At 30.1% G+C, this 25706-nt stretch overlaps 1 protein-coding gene across 1 annotated transcript; it reads right to left on the bottom strand.

The window, feature by feature from the left end:
• Nucleotides 1-14383: 14383 nt before the first annotated feature.
• Nucleotides 14384-25418, bottom strand: LOC107438369 (protein PF3D7_1417600-like). Its single transcript, XM_043051922.2, has 4 exons — nucleotides 25359-25418; nucleotides 23885-23922; nucleotides 18902-19855; nucleotides 14384-16584 (listed from the first exon to the last, which is right to left on the bottom strand). Exons 1-4 carry the CDS (start codon nucleotides 25399-25401, stop codon nucleotides 14650-14652), a joined length of 2970 nt encoding a protein of 989 aa, XP_042907856.1. The 5' UTR covers nucleotides 25402-25418; the 3' UTR covers nucleotides 14384-14649.
• Between the last annotated feature and the right edge of the window lie 288 nt (nucleotides 25419-25706).

Genomic DNA, 25706 nt, shown 5'->3' with positions numbered 1-25706 from the left:
CACTGGTTGATGTAACAGTGACAGAGAGAGGTAACAATTAACCTCTTTCACATTATTAGATTTCAAAACGAGGGGGTTATTTGTTATCTATTATAATATTATTATTATTGTATCTCACCTTCCGCGCATGCGTTGCGCAGAAAGTTTTAGTAAATATCATCATAGGTAGAACAGCCAGCGAATTGCACAGTCTTTGTTTATAAATATATAAGAAAATTAATATATTTAATTACTGGTAGATTAAAATATCAAGTTGTGTTTTTGATATATTAACGAAATTAGTAAACTATCCTATTTTTAAGACTATTGTCCATCAGGTTTCATCGATGACAGTGCAAGGAAAATACAGTAGCCTGTAATGATGGTATAGAACTCACAATTTTTTCCAGAACTTTTCCCAGAACAGAGTTATGATATTTCATTCTTCCTTGTAAGTGAGAATTTAATAAAGTTGGAATAAGAATTTAATAAGGGAGAATTTTCAAAATATTCTGGATTTTTAAAAATCTTTAACAGTTTTAGCATTCTGTACATTATAATATTTTTGAAAATTGAATTTTATTCACTTCTTTCGTGGTTTCATTGAAGATGTTATTACCATAACCAAGCTGTTCGTACTGCAGAGGAAAGAATAGAAGAGAAAGTAGGCGTTACTGTCTGAAGTAAAGTTCACAATTTTTTTTTACGTTTAACTTTTAAGAAAATGACAAAAAGTTCATATATAAAATGCAGACATGAATATTCCGCTTTACTCTCAATTAGAGCATAGGGACGTTAGCATTGCTTTACATCTTCCTCCACTTGTGGTACAATCCTTCCATGTTTTGCAGATGGCATTTAATTCATGCGTAACTGTCCTTCGCCAAGTTGAAAGAAAATATTAAGAAAAATTACTTGTTTATAGTTTGCGAAGGCACCGAATTCGAGTATATATTTTAAGACCACTCAAATGGTACTAAAATAATTTGCTCCATCACCTGAAAAAACGATGAAATGTTGCAATAGCAGAGCAGAAAAGATTGCAATTCTTCTTTAGTTAGTTACTTCTTTGAAGTTAATAAAAGGGAGCTTAACTTAGAAATTGAAATTTATTTATTGAAATGTTTTTGAAAAAATATTTGTGTAATTAGGGAGTTAAAAACAGAGGTAGCAATTGAGAATCAAGATAGTACAAATTCTTGAATTATTTTGATTATTTTTTATTTGAATTATTTTATTTTTAAAGGGACTTAAAATATAAATTTATAACTATGTAATTTAAAAAAAGTGGTCTATTGATTAATAATTTAATTTTGCATATCATACTCTTTTTACCGAAAAGGCGTTGATTTAAAACTTGAAATATAATAAAGTCAAATCACTGCTTAATTTTCTGCGTTAGCAATATTTTTAATTGTAAGGTAATCATATTAACTCTTTTATTCACAATTTCTTCTTAAATGATGAAATACAAAATTTGAAGTCTAATTGTTTTTGGGAAAGGAAAATTTCGTGCACTACATTTTGGAATTATTATTCCTCTGTAACTGCTTGGCAAATATCTATAAAGATCTCTTTGTAATATAATTTAAATAGGTAAACAATATACTTTCTTTTTAAGTCTTTTAAGATAAACAAAATAAAATCAGTACTTAATAAAATGAAAATCGTTTGAAAAAAATCATGTACTTTCAATAAATAGCATTTTGAAGCAAACTGAAATAACCTTTTAGAGCCGACCAACCTCCATCAACTACCATTTCACTGTGGAACAGAGAGTGGTCTCTCCCGAGAAGTTTCTCTGTAAATACATGTATAACACTTTGAATTACTTTTGATCTAATTGATCGGATCGAGTACGGATTGAGCACGTTAGTACTTTTCTTCAATACGAATAGTTCAAGCTCCTTACCTTAAATAAACTGTTTCATGGCTGTAACCGATGTTTTAAGTTACGAAGCTGAATCCATAGACGTTCGATCTCAGAACAAACAAAGCTTTCTTTTACATGGATTTAGATTCTGGGACCCTCAAAACATTTATTTGCATTTACTTTACATTTAATAATTTAATTATTATATTTAATTTACATTTACTAATTTAATTATTACGTTTAATTTACTTTTAATAATTTAATTATTACATTTAATTTAAATTTAATAATTTAATTATTATATTTAATTTACATTTAATAATTTAATTATTACATTTAATTATAATATTGTTTAATTTACATTTTTAGTCAAAAGAGAACCAATTTAAAAAAAATTAACCAAGAATAATAAAATAAAAATCCTAGGAAAAGGACTAAAACAACTTAATTGATGGCCAAGAGATATTTTTCTTTTATGATTCAAGTATTCTTGATGAAAATTTTCATTGTAAGTAGCAATTCATGGTGATCAAAAAAGAGAAAAATAATTGGAGTCTTGATAATTTGTGTCTCGGTATATTGTAAGATAATAAAACATGGTACAATAGTTTTATTATTTCCCCCATTATTTCCATGTCATTATTTACGCTACAATACAGAAATACTTAAAAAATTTGCATTATTAAATTTTGCTACCATCCATTTTCCGTCCTCTTATCCAAAAGTATATTTTCTGTCCAATTGATTTTTTGCAATGAATATTTTAAATTTAATTAAGCATTATTACTTGAGTACCTAAACTTGTATTGATTTTTTTCTGTTCTTTATACAATGAATTTTTTGATAAATTTTATTTGAATCATTTCCAAATGTTTACTTTTAATAGTATTCCTATTTTTTTTCTCAGAAATGAACCAATTAAATAAAACTAGCCAATTTTATTATCGCTAATCATCTCTCATTTTACTCTGGCCGCTTGTAATTTCACAATTATCATTCATTAAAGCAAACCACGAGAGGTTTTCGTGTTTCTTGCCTACATTTTCCTCTAATTATAATCAGATTCATTTTTTTTTTTTAAATTTCCTGATCATTTTCTCTCAAAAGAATTGTTCTTGTAGGTCAGTGTTTCCCGAAGGGAATGGGAGGGGGAGAAAAATCGACATAATTATTCTAACATTATATTTTTAAAAAATTATAAACTTACGATTTTTTTCCACTCAATATTGTAGAAATTAAGATTACGTAATTGATGTGTCAAATTAAGGGGTCTTGTATGGTTTTGCTCCTTCATATTATTTCAAGAAACTTCCTTCAGAAAAAGATTCAATTGGACTTCAGTAGAGTCTTTGAGCAGTCGGACCAAAACTACAGACCACAAACTTCAGGCAAAAATGCATGCGATAACGCGAATTTCAAATAAGCAATTCCACATAAATTTAAGAATATTGCACAGTGGCTATTCATTGGTCAAAATTTGTGCTTATATTTTTTCGGAAGTAGAATATTTAATTAGTTTATTGAATGTTCATTCTTTGTAGAAATGAATAAATTTCATGCAAAAAAGGACTAAGGCAGTGAGGAAAAATTACTGAGGCTCAAATAAAAAGGCATTTTTATAAATAAAAAGAGTTTTTTTTTCTTCTATCAATTACTATTCTTAAAACAATTTCAATTCCAAAAATGCTTTAATTTACCTTTACGGCCCAATAAAGTGTTAAATACCAGTCAAACGAATAACAGCCAGACTGGTAGTAAGCATTTAAATAAAGATTGGTTTTTTTTGTCGATTAGTTAGCAAACCAAACTTACTTTTCAACATTTTCATCTTAACGTTTGGCCAGTTATCAAGACGTAGCTACATACTTTAGCAACCACTGTTTATTTTTTCAAAATAAATGCACGACGCTTCTCATTCGGCAAATGATGCAAAAGGGATAAAAGCTTCACCACGAGAAATCACTTTTAACTCATTTGTTGGTAGTGACGTGGAAACTAAGTTTAAATAATAGAAAATAATCCTCTAACTTCGCTACCAGCAATTTGAATTTCTCTTCCGGCATACCCTCAGCGATCCGCTCTGTAAGTGGCGCAGAAGGCGTTGAAAGCAAAACGCATTTAATTGATCATGTAAACATCATTCACATTTTTAAGCACATATTATAAAATTTTGTACAGTTAAATACTGGTAGATATGCTAATAATATTTTAAGTTCAGTTTCTGATGTTTCAATGATATGATGCTAGCTAATTTTTGAAACTATTACCCATTACGTTTCATCGATGACAAAACAAGGAAAGCACAGTAGCATGTTTTGACGGTATCAAACTCACTATGATTGTCAGAATGTTAATAAAATAACGATATTTTATAGTTTCTTTTTCGTCGGAAGTTCCAAAGTATAGGAAATTCTCGAAATTTCCAATTTTCAAAGGATTCTAACAATTTTAACCAGTTTATGGAGGGGAATCGCTTATTAAGTATCAAAGTAAGTAATATCTAAACTAAGTAATATCTAAACTAAGTAATATCAAATATTATTCGAATTATGCAAAATTGAACTCTTCGCAGATAGCACTGAGCAACAACCCCCACCCTAAGAGGGACCGGGGTGTGGGTGTCAGGGTCAGAGCTGCAAGAAAGAAAATTATCAATACCTCCTCTAACCTCTAGGTTAGTAGTATAATTTCCGGCAAGGTAGTTGGTAAAATGCAATTCAAGACTGTCAGCAATGATGTTGGCTTTCATATTGTCATTGAAGATGAGAGAATTATTATGTTTGAGGGGTGGGATGCTTGAAGATTTAGCCTTAAATTTTTTGTTGACTGCTTTCCAAATTGAGTTATCTTGGACAGATAGGTCTTTGATATACTTGGTGTAGGATGATTGCTTGTGTGCTCGAAAATCTCTCCTAATTTTAGCGTTGATCTGATTCATTCGAGCTTTGTCATTTGGGTCGCGGTCGCGGGACTGTTGCCACAGTCTTCTGATAATATTTCTATCTCTGATGAGATATCTGACAGTAACAAGAAAGAAATACGAACAGTGGACAGAGAGAGAAGTAGCATTAAATTAACACACCTTCCGCGCACAAATTGCGCAGAAAGTTTTAGTAATGGAGGAGAATGTTGATAGGTAACCCAATATTTTGTTTATAAATATATATAAAAACTAATGAATTTAATTACTGGTATATTAAATTATTTAGATTTTTTTTAATATTTTGATGAAATTAGAAAGCCGTCCATTAGGGTTTATCTATGACAATACAAGGGAAATAAGATAGCCTATTGTGATGGTATGGAACTCACAACTTTTTCCAGAACTGCATTAAAGCTATGATATTTCATTCTTCCTTGTAAGTGCATAAATAAGGGAGAATTTTAAAAACAGTCTAGACTTTAAAAAATTTTTAACATGGTGTACGTTATGATATTTTTCAAAATTAAATCTTATTCACTTCTTTCGTGGTTTTATTGAAGATGTTTTTACCATAACCAAGACTTCAGAGGAAAGAATAGAAGAGAAAGTAGGCGTTACTGTCTAAAGTAAATTTCACCACTTTTAGGATGATTAACTTTTAAGAAAAAGATAAAAAGTTCATATATAAAATGCATACATGAATATTCCTCTTTACTCTCAATTAGAGCAAAAGGACTCTACCATTGCTTTTCATCTTCATTAACTTGTGGTACACTCCTTCCATGACATTTAATTCATGTGTAACTGTCCTTCGCCAAGTTGAAAGAAAATATTATATCAAGAAAAATTATTTATTTATAGTTTGTGAAGGCACAGAATTCGAGTATATATTTTAAGACCACATAAATGGTACTAAAGTTATTTTCTCCATCCCCTGAAAAAACGTTGAAATGTTGCAATAACAGAGTAGAAAAGATTGCAGTTCTTCTTTAGTTAGTTACTTTTCTGAAGTTAATAAAAGGGAGCTTAGCCTAGAAATAGAAATTTATTTATTGAAATGCTTTCAAAAAAAATATTTGTATAATTAGGGAGTTAAAATCTGAGGTAGCAATTGAGAATCGAGATAATACAATTTCTTGAATTATTTTCGTTATTTATTTTTGAATTATGTTTTATTCATAAAGGGACTTAAAATATAAATTTATAACTATATAATTTTCAAAAAAAAGTGGTCTATTGATTAATAATTTAATTTTGCATATCACACTCTTTTTAGCGAAAAGGCGTTGATTTAAAACTTGGAATATAATAAAGTCAAATCATTGCTTAATTTTCTGCGTTAGCAAAATTTTTAATTGTAAAGTAATCATATTAACTCTTTTTTTCATAATTTCTTCTTAAATGGTGAAATACAAATTTTGAAGTCTAATTGTTTTTGAGGAAGGAAAATTTCGTGCACTACATTTTTGAATTCTTGGCAAATATCTATAAAAATCTCTATGCAATATAATTTAAATAGGTAAACAATAGACTTTCTTTTTAATTCTTTTAAGATAAACAAAATAAATCAACACTGGCTAAAATGAAAATCGTTTGTAAAAAATTATGTACTTTCAATAGTATTTTGAAGCAAACTGAAATAACCTTTTAGAGCCGACCAACCTCCATCAACTACCATTTCAGTGTGGAACAGAGAGTGGTCTCTCTCGAGAGGTTTCTGTGTAAATACATACATAACACTTTGAATAAATTTTGATCTAATTGATCGGATCGAGTACGGAACTAGTAAGATAGTACTTTTCTTCAATATGAATAGCTCAAGCTCCTTACCTTAACCCGTTTCGTCCCGAAATTATATATTGAAATGATACAAAAAATGGTTTTATGGAAAAAGTGTTATAATATATTATCGAAATTAATTGGTTTTTCTACAGTTAGAGCACTCAAAAAGTCTTTGATAGATGAAAAAGTACTTGCTCCTTATAATTCTACATCTAGTCAGAAATAACTAAATCATTGTGGTATCTGAGAATCCTTTAATTCACCCAGATAAATGAAAATACTGAAAAAAGTTTCCCACCACAATGAATGTCTTTGAAAAAGGAACTGTCCTAAATATATGACGCTGGGCGTTAACCGCTTGAATAAGCTGTTTCATAACTGCAACCGATGTTTTAATTTACGAAGCCAAATACATAGACGTTCGATCTCTGAACAAACAAAACTTTCTTTTACATGGATTTGGATTCTGGACCCTCAAAACATTTATTTACAATTATTTAGTTATCAATAATAATTATCAAACAATTTAATTATCAGCAACAATTATCAAACAATTATTTAATTATTATATTATTTCATTTAATTATTATATTATTTCATTTAATTATTATATTATTTCATTTGCAGTCAATAGAGAACCAAACTATAAAAATATTTTCATTGTAAGTAGCAATTCATCATGATCAAAAAAGAAAAAGGAAATTGGAGTCTTGATAATTCGAGTCTCGGTTGTTCAAGTTTCTCATAAATCCGAGATAGTGAAAAAAAGTCAGTCGTAGATAGATAGCATAGACTTAAGTTATATACCTTCAAATCGCTCAATTAGAACAAAACTTAATAAAATAAATCTGGCAAAATGGCAAGAACGATGGCGTTTTCTAAAGGAAGACATAACCTTTTATCAGCTGTAGACCACAAAACCATTTACTCCGATTTGTTAACACGTTCACGCCAGGAAAAGTGAAAATACTGGTACGGGAAAGGAGAAAATACTGGTAGAAGAACTATTTCAATATTAGATAATATTCGGGAGGAGTTAATCTACTCTCAATAATAAAAAAAATTATCACGGCGAAGAAGCAATTCGATATAAAAATTGCATCCGTTAAAAACAATTGGTAGTTATGGATTTTTATTATTCCCGGAAAGAAACTAAAAAATGAAATTTATTGTTACCAGTTTTTACTCTGATGCGCTGCCAAGATGAGAAATTCTAGCGTGACCCACCCCGGCGTGAACGTGTTAAAGTTAATTTATTGCTACGGCTCTCCCAGAAACTCAGATCGGCTGAAGTTACGGTAGATGTTTTAATAAGATATTTTAACTCTTCACTCTAACAAAAATTATACGAATTCATGCACTGAATATTTTAATTTATTTATCTACTGGTAGATTCGCAATAATAACCTGTTATTTAAATATTGAATTTTCCTTAACCGGTTAACGCCCAGCGTCATATATTTAGGGCAGTTCCTTTTTTCAAAGACATTCATTGTGATGGGAAACTTTTTTCAGAATTTTCATTTATCTGGGTGAATTAAAAGATTCTCAGATACCACAATAATTTAGTTATTTCTGACTAGATGCAGAATTAAAAGAAGGACTTTTTGATCACTTTTAACACTTTTTGATCTATCAAAGACTTTTTGAATGCCCTAACAGTAGAAAAACGATTTAATTTCGATAATAAATTATACCACCTTTTCCATAAAACCACTTCTTGTATGATTTCAATTTATAAAGTCGGGACAAAACGGGTTAATTGTTGAAAATTTTGCTTTTCAATCAGACGTCCTGATATTCAATTCTTCTTTTTACTTAATAGAGATCAAAGGGAATTTACCTTCTAAATTTTATATTTCTTTCTTTCACATGTGCAAAAAATTTATTAATGAGGAGGCATGGCAAGGAAAAAAAATTTACATCTGTAAAGTAACGCCTACTTTTTACTGAAAACTTTACGGAAAAGGTGTGATAATAGCAGACTATAGTAAATCTAGTATTCGGTTCTCAAATTTATTTCGGCCGTGGAACCTTATATGATCTACTCTCTTTAAGTGGTGCCCCGAGACTTGATGAATACATGTTATTATATTAGGAATATATTATTCACAGAGAGATTATTAATTATTTTGAAAACATTTAATACTTAAAATTTTATCAATTACTCTCAAAACATTTAATGAGAGAGTGAAGAAAGAAATTTCTTGTTCAAATTGTTTATCAATATTGTTCCATAAATTGGGTTATATTGAATTGGTAATTCAATATTGATTTGAATAATTTCAATCATAGGGAAAATTGAATTTACAGGTTTAGAGCAGCATCTATTCTTTATAATTTCATTTATGGATACACTAAAAATAATTAGATTATGGACAACATCTACTCTAGTTCAGAATTCGATTTATAGAGAATATAGACCGAAAATAGTTTGATTTATGGATAGACTGAATATAAGCTGAAATATGGTTTTCATTGAAACAAATACAAAAAATAGCGAAAACAAATGTGGAGAATAGTTATCAGAGAAACATATTTCCCCGTTGTTATTTTTATTTCATGCGAAATACTGATCCAAGTTTTCATAAATACCGTTTTTAGTATTCATTCTATTTAATGCTATTAGAAAATATTCTTTTCAATTTATTTTTTCTTTCTGCACAAGCATTTAATTAAATAGTCTAATTAAAACAACGGAATTATTAATTAAATAATGTATAATTAGATATAAATTTAACCACAGGAGTGATTAAATTTCGAAAATCATAACAGATTAAAAATGTCGTAACATAAGAAATCCCTGTGATCCTTCTACAGAACCCTGGGAAACATCATTTGGGAACCATTGCTATATATTTTTTCAACCGGGGGGGGGGGNCGGGGGGGGGGGAGTATGACGAGTTGTTGTAATAAGAATATTAAGAAAAAAAAAATGGTATTCGAAACATTTTATTGTGAGGCGAGGCTGATAATTCTTTGCCTTATTTTTTATTGCCCCTTACCTAATTTGAAACAAAAATCCCGCAAGCACTCAAAACTGATGTGGATTAGTTGCGGTGAAATCAACCTCTTCCAGAATCAAGGTACCCAATAGGATACCTTACTAATTACAGGATGCCCACAACGTGGAAAATTATAGATTGAAGACGTTTTCTCAATATTTGCTTAAAATTTCATAAAGTTAACTTTCAATTATTTCTATAAAATCAATTTTTCACAACACAGAAAATAAAATGAAAATATTTTCTAGCAGTTACAAAAAGTTTAGAGCATGCATATTTTTTAAAATTTAGCTACAAGTTTAGGACAATTTCCAGATCGTGATTGGGACATGCCATATCAGGTGTGAAAACGTTAAAGTGAAAGTTTTGTTGCATTACCCATATTGATACGATCGCTTTATGTTATTTTACCTGATTAATAAATAGCCGTGAAAATGTCACTTACCTGCTTCGTCCACTAAGCTCCTCATTTCTTTTCATATCTTCAGAAAGATTAAGTTATAATTCTTCCACGGAAAAATTTAAGCTCAAAAGCAAATTTAGAATGAAATATGGAGGCAACTTAATGAAGTTATTTTATTTATTTATTTCTATTTTATTTATTTTTTGTTCAAAAATGCACAAGAAATGATATATTATTAAACGTATCTCTGATAAACGAGCTCATTGTCAGAGATGCCAACTTGCTCCGAGAATATGTCAGATAAACATTTTCGTGTTGTAGTCTTTTAATTTNTAAAATCTGAGGTAGCAATTGAGAATCGAGATAATACAATTTCTTGAATTATTTTCGTTATTTATTTTTGAATTATGTTTTATTCATAAAGGGACTTAAAATATAAATTTATAACTATATAATTTTCAAAAAAAAGTGGTCTATTGATTAATAATTTAATTTTGCATATCACACTCTTTTTAGCGAAAAGGCGTTGATTTAAAACTTGGAATATAATAAAGTCAAATCATTGCTTAATTTTCTGCGTTAGCAATATTTTTAATTGTAAAGTAATCATATTAACTCTTTTTCTCATAATTTCTTCTTAAATGATGAAATACAAAATTTGAAGTCTAATTGTTTTTGAGGAAGGAAAATTTCGAATTATTACATTTTTGAATTATTATTCCTCTGTAACTGCTTGGCAAATATCTATAAAAATCTCTATGTAATATAATTTAAATAGGTAAACAATATACTTTCTTTTTAAGTCTTTTAAGATAAACAAAATAAATCAACACTGACTAAAATGAAAATCGTTTGTAAAAAATCATGTACTTTCAATAGCATTTTGAAGCAAACTGAAATATCCTTTTAGAGCCGACCAGCCTCCATCAACTACCATTTCACTGTTAAACAGAGAGTTGTAACTCCCGAGAAGTTTCTGTGTAAATACATACATAACACTTTGAATAAATTTTGATCTAATTGATCGGATCGAGATCGAGTACGGAACTAGTAAGATAGTACTTTTCTTCAATATGAATAGCTCAAGCTCCTAATCTTAACCCGTTTAGTCCCGAAATTATGTATTGAAATGATACAAAAAGTGGTTTTATGGAAAAAGTGGTATAATATATTCTCGAAATTAATTGGTTTTTCTACAGTTAGAGCATTCAAAAAGTTTTTGATAGATCAAAAAGTACTTGCTCCTTATAATTCTAGATCCAATCAGAAATACCTAAATCATTGTAATATCTGAGAATCCTTTAATTCACCCAGATAAATGAAAGTACTGAAAAAAGTTTACCACCACAATGAATGTCTTTGAAAAAGGAACTGTCCTAAATATATGACGCTGGGCTCAAAACATTTATTTACAATTATTTAGTTATTTAGTTATCAATAATAATTATCAAACAATTTATAATATCAGCAACAATTATCAAACAATTATTTAATTATTATATTATTTCATTTAATTATTATATTATTTCATTTAATTATTATATTATTTCATTTAATTATTATATTATTTCATTTGAATAACATATGTCAAATTCAATACCCGTTATGAAACTAAACAGTAGCTATAAAAGGAAAATTTCTGTTTGGATTCAATTTTGTAATGAGTTCCTTAACCCTTTCGCGCCGACTGTCACATATACGTGACAGCATAAATCCGTATCAATCAGGGTAAAAAGATAAAACTGGTAACCAAAGTAGTTCTTTAACAGTTTATTTGTAGGCGGAGTTATAATTTTTTGATTTATTTAATGCACCATTACTTTGTTCAAAATAAAACTATTTAGTTATACTTTGAATTAACATTGATTATATATATGATTAAACTAACAATAATTAAAGTAAAAGCATAGTAAGTATGTAAAATTAGAAACGACTACATTTAAGTTACCGTTTTTTATTTAATTACAACTTGATTCTGATTTTGTGCGAATGCTTTTCTGAATCACCCGTCCCCAAAGGGTTAATAAAAGATGAGTTTCATTTCATACACATCACAGTTTCATCAGAATCGTTATTGAACTTAGCGGGGCCCTTGACATGTTCTCTTTTTGAGAGGAATACCTAGAAGAAATTCGAGCTGGAGGAAGGGAAAACATTGGGTCCCAAAATCTTGCCTACATCATAAAAATGAAAATGATTCTTTTTTTTTTTTTTTTTTTATTTTNTTATTTTTTTTTTTTTTTTTTTTTTAATTTTACACCAAAAAAACAAGAAAACTTAACAATTTTTCTTTATTTTTCCTTCAAATTTTATATACACAGTCTTATATTTTATGTACACAACATTGGTGGTCATTAAAAATGAAAAACCTAGAAATTAACTTCCCTGTTAATTCAAAAAATGTTTAAATATATCTTATTTCATATTTCTATAGTTTTGATTTAAAAGGGTTTTTTTTTATTTGTTAAGAAGCAACGCTTCTAAAGTTATACATGACTTAAGACGATAATAAGTGAACTAAGAAGAATAGAAAAAACGTAGAGTGAGGCAATTGGAGAGCTAAAATAGAAGCCCTATATTCCAGTTCGGAGTGAAGAGGAATATGTATGTGTATGTATATAACGATTCATAACATGTGAATGAATATAAACCTTTTTCTTTATTTTTTTAAAAAATTTATATGGATAGTGTTTTCAATATAAATGTAAGCAATAACAATCTTGAGTTCTTGACCTATTCCACTTCCGGTTAGAAAACATACAGCTGCTTACTACAGCTGATTCTACGAGGCAATATTTTCAAATAGATAATTTTGCTTTGAATAAAAAGATTAATTATATAATTTCTAAGAGCAAATGTGCTGTATGTCATGAAATATTAATAAAATTAAGTAATTCGGGTGAGTTTAAAGTGAAAATATGTTTTAGTTATTTATAGATGCATTGTTAAAAAAAAAAGGTGACATAATTGTTAGATTTAGAAAGAACTCGGTTTTTGGTATTCCTGATTTGGCCTCTTTTTACCTGTTTATTACTGTTTGTTCTTGTTGCAAACTATGCACCATCATACGTTAGTGTTAGCATATTATTCGAGCAGTGAGATTAAGTGCATTTTATGAATTATCATTTAGGTTTAAATTTCGAAGTTGGTATATTGTTGATAATATCAGAAGTGTCTTATAACGTTTTTCTTTCTTTCAAATGACGATTCTTACGTGTTGAAATGACAACTCTTCAATTGACGATTCCTATATAACGATTATTTTTGAAACAAATAATATATCTGGTAACAAATACACGTTTAAAAGAAATACTATACAAGAGAATCTCAAAATACAATAATCACGTTGAACCAGGAAGTATAGGCTCTAGTGAGTGTACAGGGCACCCTAGTGTAGAAAACACCATCCAAATTATACAATAGAAAGCAAAAATTTAAAAATTTCAACACTAAAAATACATTTAAAACAAAATTAATTTTTTTATAGTGATCAAAAGTAACCGGTGAGGGGATCAGAGCAAATGCCTCACCCTTACAAAGATTCTGAGAATAATTTAGGGAAAAGCATTCAATTTAAATTTCCTCCCAATGGATGGCAATGCTTCAAATGTGTTTCAATTGGTATCTGTGACCTCATGCTGTGGGACGTCATTTTTGAAGCTGTGAAGCTTTTGTTGTCCAAGAAGGTGACCAGTGTTCACTAATGCGCATTTATAGAGCGGTCGCGGAAAAGACAGATCGAAAGTAAATAAATAGGTTGCCAGAATCTTGATCAGGTTTGCCACTTTTGGCTATTTTATCTCCATATTTAATTTTTAGATAATCATAATATAAATGAATGACAGAGGAGTTATTCTGTTTGTTATATATGCATGATTGATTTAGAATATTTTTTAATAAATTAATACAATTAAAAATTGAATTACTATTTTTAAGTATTCAAGGGGTTATAAACCACTTACTTGCAAACTGATTAACTTTATATTATTAAGTTTAATTCGAATCTCACATTTGCGACATCAACTATGTTTAGTCACAATTTCGAAATATTTTTTTCTTTTTATCTTAAATAATATTTTGCCCTTTCTTGATTTCATTTTAGTCTAGGACTCTACGAATATGTATTTGAAATGACTCTGCTGTTATTTGAAATAATGCTTTTCAATAAATAACTTGCTAATTTCATAAACGTTGTGACATAATAACAGTTATTTATTGCTGTTATATTAAATGTTTGTCCCTATTTTGACAGTTCTCTCCACTTTAATTTTGAAAATGACGCAAAATATCAATGTGAATAAACAGCGTTTGGGAACTTATGTTAGGAAACTTACTCCGCTGTGTTATTTAAATTCATAAAAATATACAAACATTTTAAATGCACAATAATTTTATCAATTTTCATCCTGATGGAAAAATTTGCCATACTGGCGATTTTAACAAAAAAAAAGTGCTGACAATACTTTTCAAGGAGATAGTTAATATAGTTTAAAAGTAAACCTTTGGTTTGAGTCTGAAACACTCAAACTGACTTTGGCAAGAGAAAGCTTCAGAAAACACTCTTAATGTCGGTTGTTAAAAAAACACCCTGTATGATTCTATCACTTTTTAGTCTTAGTAACAGAATGAGAGAGTATCATTGAGGTTGCAACAGACCTATAAACTACTTATCGTCCACTAAAAGTCATCTGTTCCTTATAGTTTTTAGATCATTCTTAACACCTAGCGTTTTATCATTTCTTTCTGGCAACATGAAATAACTAGGTGACGGTCTTTTAATTTTAACTTTCTTGATGACTTTGTAACCACCGTTGCTGGTATTGATTTTAGTTACATTCTGAAAATAGGAATCCATTTCAGAAACTTTAGTTACATAGTAAACTTTGTCGCTCGGAGTAGCTTTGCTGCTCAGATTATGCGGGCTTAAATTATCTACATAGTCGATGTAATACAGTTTTTTTACGTCATCCAGCGCTTTATTTTTACTCTGATTCGATGCCGCAGTTATATTCGAATGAAATTTGTTATCTTGACTTAATTCAGGATGTCGTCTGATTGAGAAGTAACTTTCGTTAGGCCTAGCGTTATTTCTGTATTTTACGTATTGATGTAGATAAGCTGGTACTTTGTGAGTCACATTTTTATCTGCAAATGCGGGTTGATGATGATCATCCACTTTTATTGCTTTTATAAAGATGCTATTCTGTATTTTATTTGCTTCTGAATCGTTTTTAATGTCTTTAGATATCACTGATTCGTCACTAATCAGTATTCTACCATTAGACTGCGTTGTGTTGCGAACTTGGATATCTTGCAATGCTAACTTACGAGGCGATGACTGTTTCTTTTCGACGTGTGTCTTGAACTCTTTGAATTCCCCTTTAGCTTCAGGTTTTTCGAAATGAGATGGTTTGTTTATTTTACTTATTCTATCTCCGTATTTAAAAAATGAATTTTTAACGGTTCCTGATTCCATCTTTATCCTGACTTTACTAGCCATATTTTCTATTTCCCTCGGTTGATTCATAAAACTAACCGGGCTTTCATTTATAATTGTTTCCTCGAAAGAGTACTGCTCTGGAGACTTCAGAGCCAGATTTTCATCGGTGTTCTTTGTTTCTGAGGAAGATTTGGAATACAAATTATAGACTTTACTACCAATCTCACTTGTTTCTGATACGACGTAACTCAGCGTACTCTTAACTACATCGTAGTTTAATTTATTGTCGTAAGTACTGGAGAAATTATTCGCGGCAAACACTTTTTCCCAATAGGCATGATCAAAAATCGTATTATTTCTGTTATTATGCTTCTGCCTTGAAGGAGATAATAATTCCAAATTTTCATTTTTTCTTTCATCGCCTCGGTGAACGGCAGAAAATTTCGCTACTTTCGGCACCATGTGGTACAATGTCATATTCTCCACATTATATCCATTGAAACTAGTTTCGTATTCAGAGCTATCATTCTCCCGTTGTTTGACATTTGTATTCGATTTAGGCTTAACTGAGCTTGGAATTTTTATATCAGCGAATGGTTTGGTGCCTCCAAAAAATGTCTGCTTTTGTCGGAGATGATTTTTTGGTTTTGGTCGTGAACGCAGTCGTTTTTTGAATTTCACGATGGCATTCACGTTTTCAACAAATTCTATGGTGTCAGGTTTTTTGTCGAGCGTCACAGATTCTTTTGCGTCAAGGCTTTGGTCAGACAGTTTTTGAGCGGACGACTTTATATGCTCCCTCAACAAGATAGCGTATCCTATAGGATAATTTATAGCTTTCTTTGAAAGAGTGTTAAATTTATTTTTGCTTGATTTAAGTTTCATTGTCTCATTAGTAATATTGTTAAATTTCTTCACAATTGGTGACTTTTTATCAGAAAAGTAGGACGATGAATTTGTTGGTGATGAAACTCCGTGATCATTGTTGGTACCAGAGCCAGAAGCCAGTAGTTGCTCTTTGTTGGAATTTAAGGCTTTGAGAGGACTGTGATACCGCACCGAGTTCCTGCAGTCAACGTTATACCACCAATCACAAACTAGATATTCTTGATTGAATACTGTACCAACTGGACATAAAAAAGAGCTCCTCATCCCATTATCGTGGCATATATGGAACATCTGTGGAAAAAAAGTAATATAAGCAAAAAAATCAATGATTCTTAATTCAAACTATTCCTTCGAATTAAACTTTAATACTTAAAAAAACTGAAATTTAATAATTATTTTAATCATATGTAGACCATAAACCTTAAACAAAAAATATAAAAGATTCTTCATATTAACTGCTCATTCAAAATAAAATTTTAAAAAACTGAAGTTAAATATTATTTTAATCATATGTACACCATATTTCTCTTAAATATTTTCTATTCAAACTTTAACCGGCTGCACAATTTTTATCTACCGAAAAGTGAGGAAGATACCGTTTCGTTTTGCCAGGAAAATAGGTACTACCTTGCTATCGAATATGCGTAAATGGACACGAAACGAAACTCTATGTAAAGGAAAGCTTGTGGAGGTACACTGTGAAAAGTTGCCAACAAAAAAAGAGCTTTTTTATTATAGGAACAAAATTCAAAGGGGCACGGTTCGTCATCTTCTAGAATCTTATCTTGCAGAATTCATTTGGCAAAACTCCTATGGAAAAAACAAGCCTTTTGATTTAATATTGAAAGCAATCATGGAGATATGGAAACCACAAACTAACTGCGAATAATTCCAGCTTGGTGTTATTCTTGGCGTCGTTTTAATAATGGTCGCCCTGAAAATTAAGTAATACCAAATAGCCTTTCAAGGCAACCAGCCACTCAAAGATAAAACTAATGATGTCCTATACTGCCCAATGCACAGTCGACCTCGCTTACCAAAGCCTTGGATTACCTAGATAAAGTAGCGTTACTCTTTTCCTTTAGACCTTTGTGATGCTTTCGATTTTGATTGGCTTTTGCCGATCACGTGGGTAAACTGCAGCCATTTTGTTGACTAGTTAGAATACGGAAGTATCATTGAGCCTGGTCTGTTATTTTTATTTCTGCTTTTCTTTATACATCTTTTGTTTCATACTTTGTTTCATTTGAATTTATAATGACTGTTTTTTGCGCATTTGGGTGCTCAAATAAGTCAAATTTAGTATTTAAATTATGTCGTATACCTGTTGGAGATGGCAATAAAATACAACGGAAAATATGGCTGCATTGGCTGTGATAAATAGAATCCAAACGAATACAGCAAATTGTGCCAGGTAAGTTTGAAATTAATTTATTTATTTATTTGTTAAAAATTTTGCATGATATTATTTATTAACTATGAAGAGCAAATATGTTTTGCTTTTTTTTTCTATTAGAGGTTTAACGAATTCAATTGCATTAAATATATTCACCAGAAAGCAATGAAAGTAAGTTATCTAATATTATTTTTTCGTTGGAAAGTTTTAACTTTAATAGCATTTAAATATTTGAGTGTTTTTTTTTGCCAAAATTAAAAGTAAACTAGCGTAACATATTAAATATTTTTCAAATGAATAAGTTTAAAATTTCTACGTTTTAATAAGATGATCTTATTTCATTTTGAACTCTTAGTTTCTTTACTTTTTTATTATTTTAAATATTTCTAACATTATAGTAAAATTTTGAGACAGCGCAACGAAAAAAATTTTAATATTTCATAATCAGAATTCTCAGAGAAATATTTATTAATTTTTGAAAAAATCAGAACTTATCTGTTATGTAAATTAAATGCGACAAAACTCCCATTCACTAATTATTGACTGTTTAGTTACATGCCTTTATTTTAAAATATCTAAGAAAACTAATATTATTTTAATTATATCTAACTATATTTAACCCTTAGAACCTAATAAAAAACCCGACTGCAAAAAGTTTTAAAGTGTTTAGAAAAAAAATTAAAGCATATTATGAAAGACGAACTAAGAAAGTTTGAACTTAGGTATTATTTAGTTTTAACTTAAATATAAGGTATTATTTTCCTTTAATGAAATAAAAACGAAATACAAAATTTCTGAAAGAAAAGAATTAAAAGAAAGCTATATGCAAATATTTAAGTCATCTTTAAGAATATAAAAATATTAATCAATAAAAAGTCGCGTTTAAAATTACAAACTTAGTATTTCTCCATTGAAAGTTGAGGTCAAAAAAGAGTTGTAGTTATATTGCGATTAGCGTTCGCTATAAGCGAGTTCGACAGAGCCTATTAAATTATGAATGGAAAAAAGCTTTCTGACAATTTGAAAACCTGTAGATTGCTTTTAAAATAAATTTTCAAGCTGAACTTTAGAAAATTCGGATTAAAGATAAACCTATTACTTATATTTGTTTAATTATTTGTTAAAAGTTTGTTTAATCATTTGTTTAATTATTTGTATTATATTTAATTATTTGTATTATATTTGTTTAATTATTTGTATTTTAATGCTTACTTGACATCTAGAAGATATATCTGCATAGTACCCTGGTTCTGCATACTCTTCACAGGCAAAGTGGACAACAGGCAAAATTTCCAGTGTTGGGTAACTTTCTTCCGGGACACCAATTATTGGCTGATGTCTATAGAAACGCCTTTTCGTACTGAATCTCTCTGATTTTTCTGATTCAGAATGAGATTTAGTTAAATAAGAGCGTTTATCTTCTTTGTGACTGTATAATCGGAGAAGTTCCTTACGGCCAATTCTAATGGATTCCTCAACTGGTAAATTTTCATCGGAAAACGATTCATCCTCCAAGCCGGATCCTTCATCTCCAAAAGAAACAATACTATAGTTTTCCGAAAAATTGTTCCGGGGATCGTATTCAATCACGGGTTCCACGAACTCCACAGATGGCTCCACATATTCTACCTCTGGTATAATCGAAGGGGTTGTTGTTATTACTTCAAATGGATTGGCATACTCAACATGAGGCTCCACAAGTTCTATGGATGGTACAACATATTCCACAGATGACGTAACCTGCCCCGTTAAGGAATTGGAAGATATATCCTTTAATCGTTTTGTCGCAGACTCAAGTTCAAGCTTAGAGGGTCTATGCAGTTCATCAATGATGACCTCTCCAAGCAAAGGCTCTTCGATTTCACGGTGAGGATGTAGTTTGACCTCCTCGGATTCGATTCGAGCAAGTGGTGCTGGAAGATTCTCCAAACTGTCGAAAGGTGGAGTGTGTTGCAGTTTTTCTGAAAGAGTATCTTCTGCAGAAGTGAGAGGATTCGTGGCAGAACCACTAGATGCGAAATCTTGCGTGTCAGAGTGGATTTCTTTCCACCAGGGCTGAGAAGATTCGTCACCCAGAAACCTTCTTCTTCTAAAAGCGTCGGATGTTTTTAGAAGATTTTCATTCCATTTCCAACTAATAGGCTTCCCAGCTCTTCTTAGAAGATTCTACGTTTAAAAAAATTCTGTTATTAAAAAAGTTTTAAACCGTACAGATATTAAATCATAGTACAACAAATAATACAGTAGAACATCAATTTAACAACCTTCGCTAGACTAGTCACAAATTATCGTTAAAAGCTGGAAGTCGGAATATCGAGGTGTATGAAAATGTAACTTATGTAAAATAGCATAATAATACATATGCATCTTCTTATTTACTATATAAACTAAAAAATAAATACATTTAAAAAAATTCAATATAATCTAATATTTAAATAAAATATTTAAAACTTGGATCATTTTGATTTAAAAAATGTCAGATATTTTCACTTCTTATGAATTCTTTAGTTTTAATGAACGCAACGAAATTTCCAACATCTCAATTTCATCTATCTCTTTTTCTTGATTCATCTTAATTTTATCTTAATTGCATCTACACCGAAGAGTCAATACATTATGACCACCCTCCATCTATAACAATGAGCTCGCCCAGGTTTTCATGGTTTCTCGCCCAGGAATAATGTTTTCATGGGGCACATTAGAACCCATAATCCTCCTAGAACAATTCTTGACGTCTGTAAGCTACTTGAACATAGTTGCAGACCAGCTTCACCCATTCATGGCCACAGTTTTTCCTGCTGGGGATGGTGTTCACCAACGGGATAATGCACGTCATAAGGGTCGAATCGTCATGGATTGGTTCGAGGAACATTCCAGTGACTTTCAAGGTATGTCTTGGCCCCCAAATTCACCTGACCTTAATCCAATAGAGCATTTGTGGTCCTACTTGGAAAACCAAATTCGTGCTGCCACGCTACCCTCTCGCAATGTGAGGGAATTGCAGACCAGTTGGTGAGCGCTTGTTACCAGATTCCTATGAGCACCTTGTGGAATCAATGCAACGGCGGGTGCTAGCATTTTTGAGCGCTAAAGGTGGTCCTACATGTTATTAGCAGGGTGGTCATAATGTAATGGCTCTTCGGTGTATTTCTTCTTGTATTTTATATTTAAATTTCGTAAAGATATATAAGTTAAAATTAGCTTTCGAAATTTTGGTAATTTGCTAACAAATTACTTCATGAATTATATAATTATATATTTTCTCAAATTATTTTCATATACATTATCTCAAATTACAGTATATATACGTAGTAACCATTATTTTTATCAAACCAGTTTTCAAAATTCTCATATAGAATACGCCTATGGCAATTAATGCATTCCTTACTACTGATATTAATGTACTACAGTCATATTAAGTCATATTATTAGACTCACTATACTCACTATTATACTCACTATTATTAGACTCACGCCTAGTCATATTATTAGACTCACTATAAGATTCTATGTAAAATTATAATTATCAGGTTATACTATACAGATGTATTGTTTTTACTCGGATGAAACCGGTTTGCGTTTGCTTACGCTCCTGTATCATTTGGCGAACATTGTATATAATGCAACACGTTAAAAATAAATACAAATAGGTAGTATTTAAGTATATAAAAAAAATCTCCTGAATAAAAACCCAGAACATGTATGTTTAAATATAAAAGTATTGCATATAAATTCGCTCAAATCATGTTAAAAAACTACAATAATTTGATCTAGTTACAATATTATATACTAATATAATGCTTGATATAATAAATATTCTATATTTATATAATATATCGTCCAATTTTTCCTATCGTCAAATTTATATTGTATATCGTCTAATTTAACCAATTCATATACTAATATAAACCTAGTGCAAACCGGTCTTAGTCACATAAAAACAATAAAGCTGTATATTAGCACCTGATAATTAAAATTTTACATAGAATCTTGTAGTACGTCTAATAATTTGGCAAGGGATTGTACTACTGATATACTATGATACTGCTGAAACCAACTCTAGGACACACTTACTGCTTTCAGTTCGAGGTAGCGTATTCGAGCTCTAGAGTTACGATTGATAATTATTAAAATGTTTAGATCTCTTTGACTCAGAATGTTTATTAAACACATTTTTCAAACTTTTTTCATTATGTTGTGTAGATTTTAGCAAAATAAGTGAGAAATATTATAATTAACATTTTAATAATTAGTATTCATGAAATACTGCATGAAATATCGGGGGTCTTTTTCTGCCTTAAAGTGAAGTCTTCCAAACACGGCTCACTTCCAAACAATATTTTTTTTTAATTTGCTCTTGTTTGCAGTCATTTATATCTAAGAGAAACAGTTATTCATCATTAAAATGTCTTTAACCCCTTGGGGACGGTTGATTCAGAAATGCATTCGTACAAAATCAGAATCAAGTTGTAATTAAATAAAAAACGGTAACTTAAATGTAGTCGTTGTTAATTTGACAGACTTACTTTGCTTTTACTTTAATTATTGTTAGTTTAATCATATATACAAACAATGTTAATTCAAAGTATAACTAAATAGTTTTATTTTGAACAAAGTAATGGTGATGTAAATAAATCAAACAATTATAACTCCGCCCACAAATAAACTGCTAAAGAATTACTTTGATTACCAGTTTTATCTTTTTACCCTGATTNTAATAAATTGCCACTTGAAAATATTTCTTTGCAGTCCGGAGCAAGTTGGCATCGCTGCAAGTATGATGCTTGGAATGTGTAACATCTCGGCGTTTAGCGCGAAGCGCCACTAGACGATTCATCGAATCTTTATATCCTTAAATTAGTTAGTCATAAATTGAAAACAAATTATGTACTAATAAGTTTAAAGAAAAATAGGAGAAAACCCCATTGTCAAGTTAGAAATTATGTAAAAATTAAAGCACACAATGACAAGCACAATATTTAGTGGATAAGTTTAGTAAAATAGCTACTAATAATCATCAGAATAAATTGAGAATAATATACACTAAATGACGATAATAATAATAAAAGTAATAAAAATTACTTACAAATTCTATATATATTTCGTATTCCTCTGTTAGAATAGTGACCGGTTGTCCTGGTAGTAACTGCTCGTCCTGAAAGCAAAATTAACTAACTACTAACTAATCAACTTTTTTCAGAGTACCTATCCATGTATGGATATCTGCTCTTTCATCTAAATTGGATAATATGTGGTGGAAGGGAAGGGAGGTGCTGCGTTAACATTAAGTTAAATCTCAGAATGAACAATAATTGATAAAATCAAGTCTGAGTCATACATAAAAATAAGTCGCAAGTTGATACATAATAAAGGGAACAAATTGAAGATAAAGATAAAGAAAGAATATTTACACTATTTACAAATTTACAAAAGGGGGAAGACTCCCTGTGCACTCTCTCGCCTCCCACCGGTATAGCCGGGCTTCATTGGTGCAGAGAACACAGTTTGTCTAGGGCAGTGGGGATAGTCATGATTATCCGAAATGCTTAGAGAGAACACAGTCGCTTAAGAAAAAAGCGGTTATCGGGCTGAAATTTTTATTGTCATCTATGAAATCAATGTCTAAATTTACACTAACTATACTACATATTAACATATATGCTTAATTTTTTTAAAAATTGTGGTGGTCAAAAAGATTATAATTAAGTTATGAATGCAGGAATATATGGAAAGCATACATTTTACTACCACTTTAAATATAGCAATAAAACTTTACGCCAAATGCGTAAAAGTTGGCAGGTATGTAAATTCCAATAATCTAATAGATTTTTTTTTTGTAGTAACTGTTAGCCTATTTTTTCTAATTAAAAAGTAGAAAAATATATATAAAAGAGACACTGGTACCCCATCAGCGCCAAAAAGTTAATCGATTGTCCTTCTTTTTAATTCAGGTGATTTCGTTCAATTAGAAATAGTTTACATAGTTAGGTTTAATATTTAAACTTTGCTTTGAATTATAAGCACCCACAAAAAAGTTTCGAAAAACACCCTTAAAATCAAACACAAGACCAGATACAACGAATACAAATGTCAGTTTTTTACCAACCGCTCTTGATAAAGTTATTTTTGAAAGAAAAATATTATTACATAAATTTTAATAACACATTGTTAAACAAAAATATATCAAATGCTTACCTCTGAGCTTAGTTGAAAGGATGACACTGTATTTAAAACTGAAAGAGATAAAAAACAGTTAGGCTGTTATTAGGCTAATTGTTATTGATATGTGTATACACACATCAATAAAAATTACTTATTAATTTTTTCACTTTTTTTTCATACGACATTAATTTACTTAATGTAATAGATTTATAATGAATTTTTTAATTGATAAATTTTTTATTAGAAATTTTTTTTTCATTTGTAAAATTTGCACTCCCACCACAAATAGGAAAAGCACAAATAACGAGTGGTACTTTAAAAATACCCATTGCTTAGAGAATCGTGCCTCAATCCGGAGGGGCGAGGTTCGATACTCGATTCCACCTAGACCCGCCGAAAACATGCGTGCTCATGGAATCAGAAGTCCTGTGGTCGGTCTCTGATCAGTACCATCAGGTATCTGGCGAAAAGTTCCTTCCCCTTCAGATCTATGCCTAGATTGAGGAAGTGTCCTCAGGAATGAGTGCTGCTGCCATCTGTCAATGGGGATCTTAGTGGGGACGTAATTTCACCCTTGCGGTGTTCTCTTCAAACGATAGGCGCACTTAACTGATTTGTGAAATAGCTGAAAAGGTGAGCTTGGCTTGTCCAAGTGCCATTAGAAATAACAAAGAAAAATTTTGAGAATTACTAATTTTATTTATAACTTCAATACTAGAGGAGAAAAACATGTACCATTAACTATTTTTTGTAAAAATATAAAGAAAGCTTTACTTTTTTTTATTTTCAAAGATAAAAATAAAAATTTAAATTGATTTGAAATTTTAAAAAGCCCGTCGAGGAAGTTCCGATTTCTTTTTCTTCCAATAATTACCCCTTCTCTGCAGCGTAGCCAGCCTGGTTTCACTAATTTAACAAATGTTACGCACCTCTATAAATGTATAACTAATTTCTTTTAAGCGTTTAACTACCACTATTCTTTTAACAACAAAAAGCATAAATATGCCGTTTTCTCTTAACGTGTACTGTCATCTTCTCACAACTTTAATCCAGGGGAATTCCCCATACAACTGATGTACTACTGAATCAACTCATGCCTCACCTCATCATGGACTTATTATCTGATCGTAACTTAGAACTTTGAACTGTATATGACCTCTGGACTAAATGCCAAAACAGTATAGATGAATCGGTTAGAAGCGCTTCGCGCTTAACACCGAGATTCCACTCATATCAATCAATCAAAAACGTGTACTGTGGAATTTGCTAAAAGCAGCCTGTCTAAAAGTTTCATTTGAAATTTGTTGTTCCGTAATAGATTAAGCTCCATTTGTGCATCTTAATAATAAATATTTAATTTTAGTTTTTAAAATGATTATTCATGGAAACATTAGTTAATTGAAATATTTTTGTTAACTAGCTCATTTTTTGTCGGTTGGTGCAAAATATAATTAACTTCTAATTATTGCCGTGGTACATAATATAAATAATAACTTCTCATTATTACCTGGTAGTAGAAAAAGGCTTCTAACAAACGATATCCTCTTCATCTTTTGTTTTATTCTATTACTGCAAAGAAAAGAAAATTTTCACTATGCATGAAAAAAGCTAGATATACCTTCCCAAAAAAAATACTCATGCAACGTATAAAACATTGATTTTAAAAATTTGTAGAACTTTATGCATTTTACAATCTGCACAGCAGTGAACATAGCTGCCAAATTTTAAACAAAAAATAAATAAGAAAATATTTTCCAACGGTAAAAAAAAAAAGTCAAGTGACAGCGTTAGTCTATCTCATTTTCTTAATATTAACATTTCTTTCGGAAAATATTTAGAATTGAAACAACGAAAA

This window comes from Parasteatoda tepidariorum, chromosome 9, assembly GCF_043381705.1.
Source record: "Parasteatoda tepidariorum isolate YZ-2023 chromosome 9, CAS_Ptep_4.0, whole genome shotgun sequence".
In the NCBI taxonomy this organism is placed as follows: Eukaryota; Metazoa; Arthropoda; class Arachnida; order Araneae; family Theridiidae; genus Parasteatoda; species Parasteatoda tepidariorum.
Note: the sequence above shows the minus strand (reverse complement) of the source record. Positions and strands in the feature narration are given on the sequence as shown.

What these genes read in the sequence shown, in the direction of transcription:
- LOC107438369 (XM_043051922.2), bottom strand. Translation starts at nt 25,401, where the DNA reads ATGAAGAGGATATCGTTTGTTAGAAGCCTTTTTCTACTACCAG. An exon ending in AAGCCTTTTTCTACTACCAG is followed by an intron (nt 23,923 to 25,358) that starts GTAATAATGAGA and finishes TATCTCTTTCAG; the next exon opens with TTTTAAATACAGTGTCATCC. An exon ending in CCTTTCAACTAAGCTCAGAG is followed by an intron (nt 19,856 to 23,884) that starts GTAAGCATTTGA and finishes TTTTAAACGTAG; the next exon opens with AATCTTCTAAGAAGAGCTGG.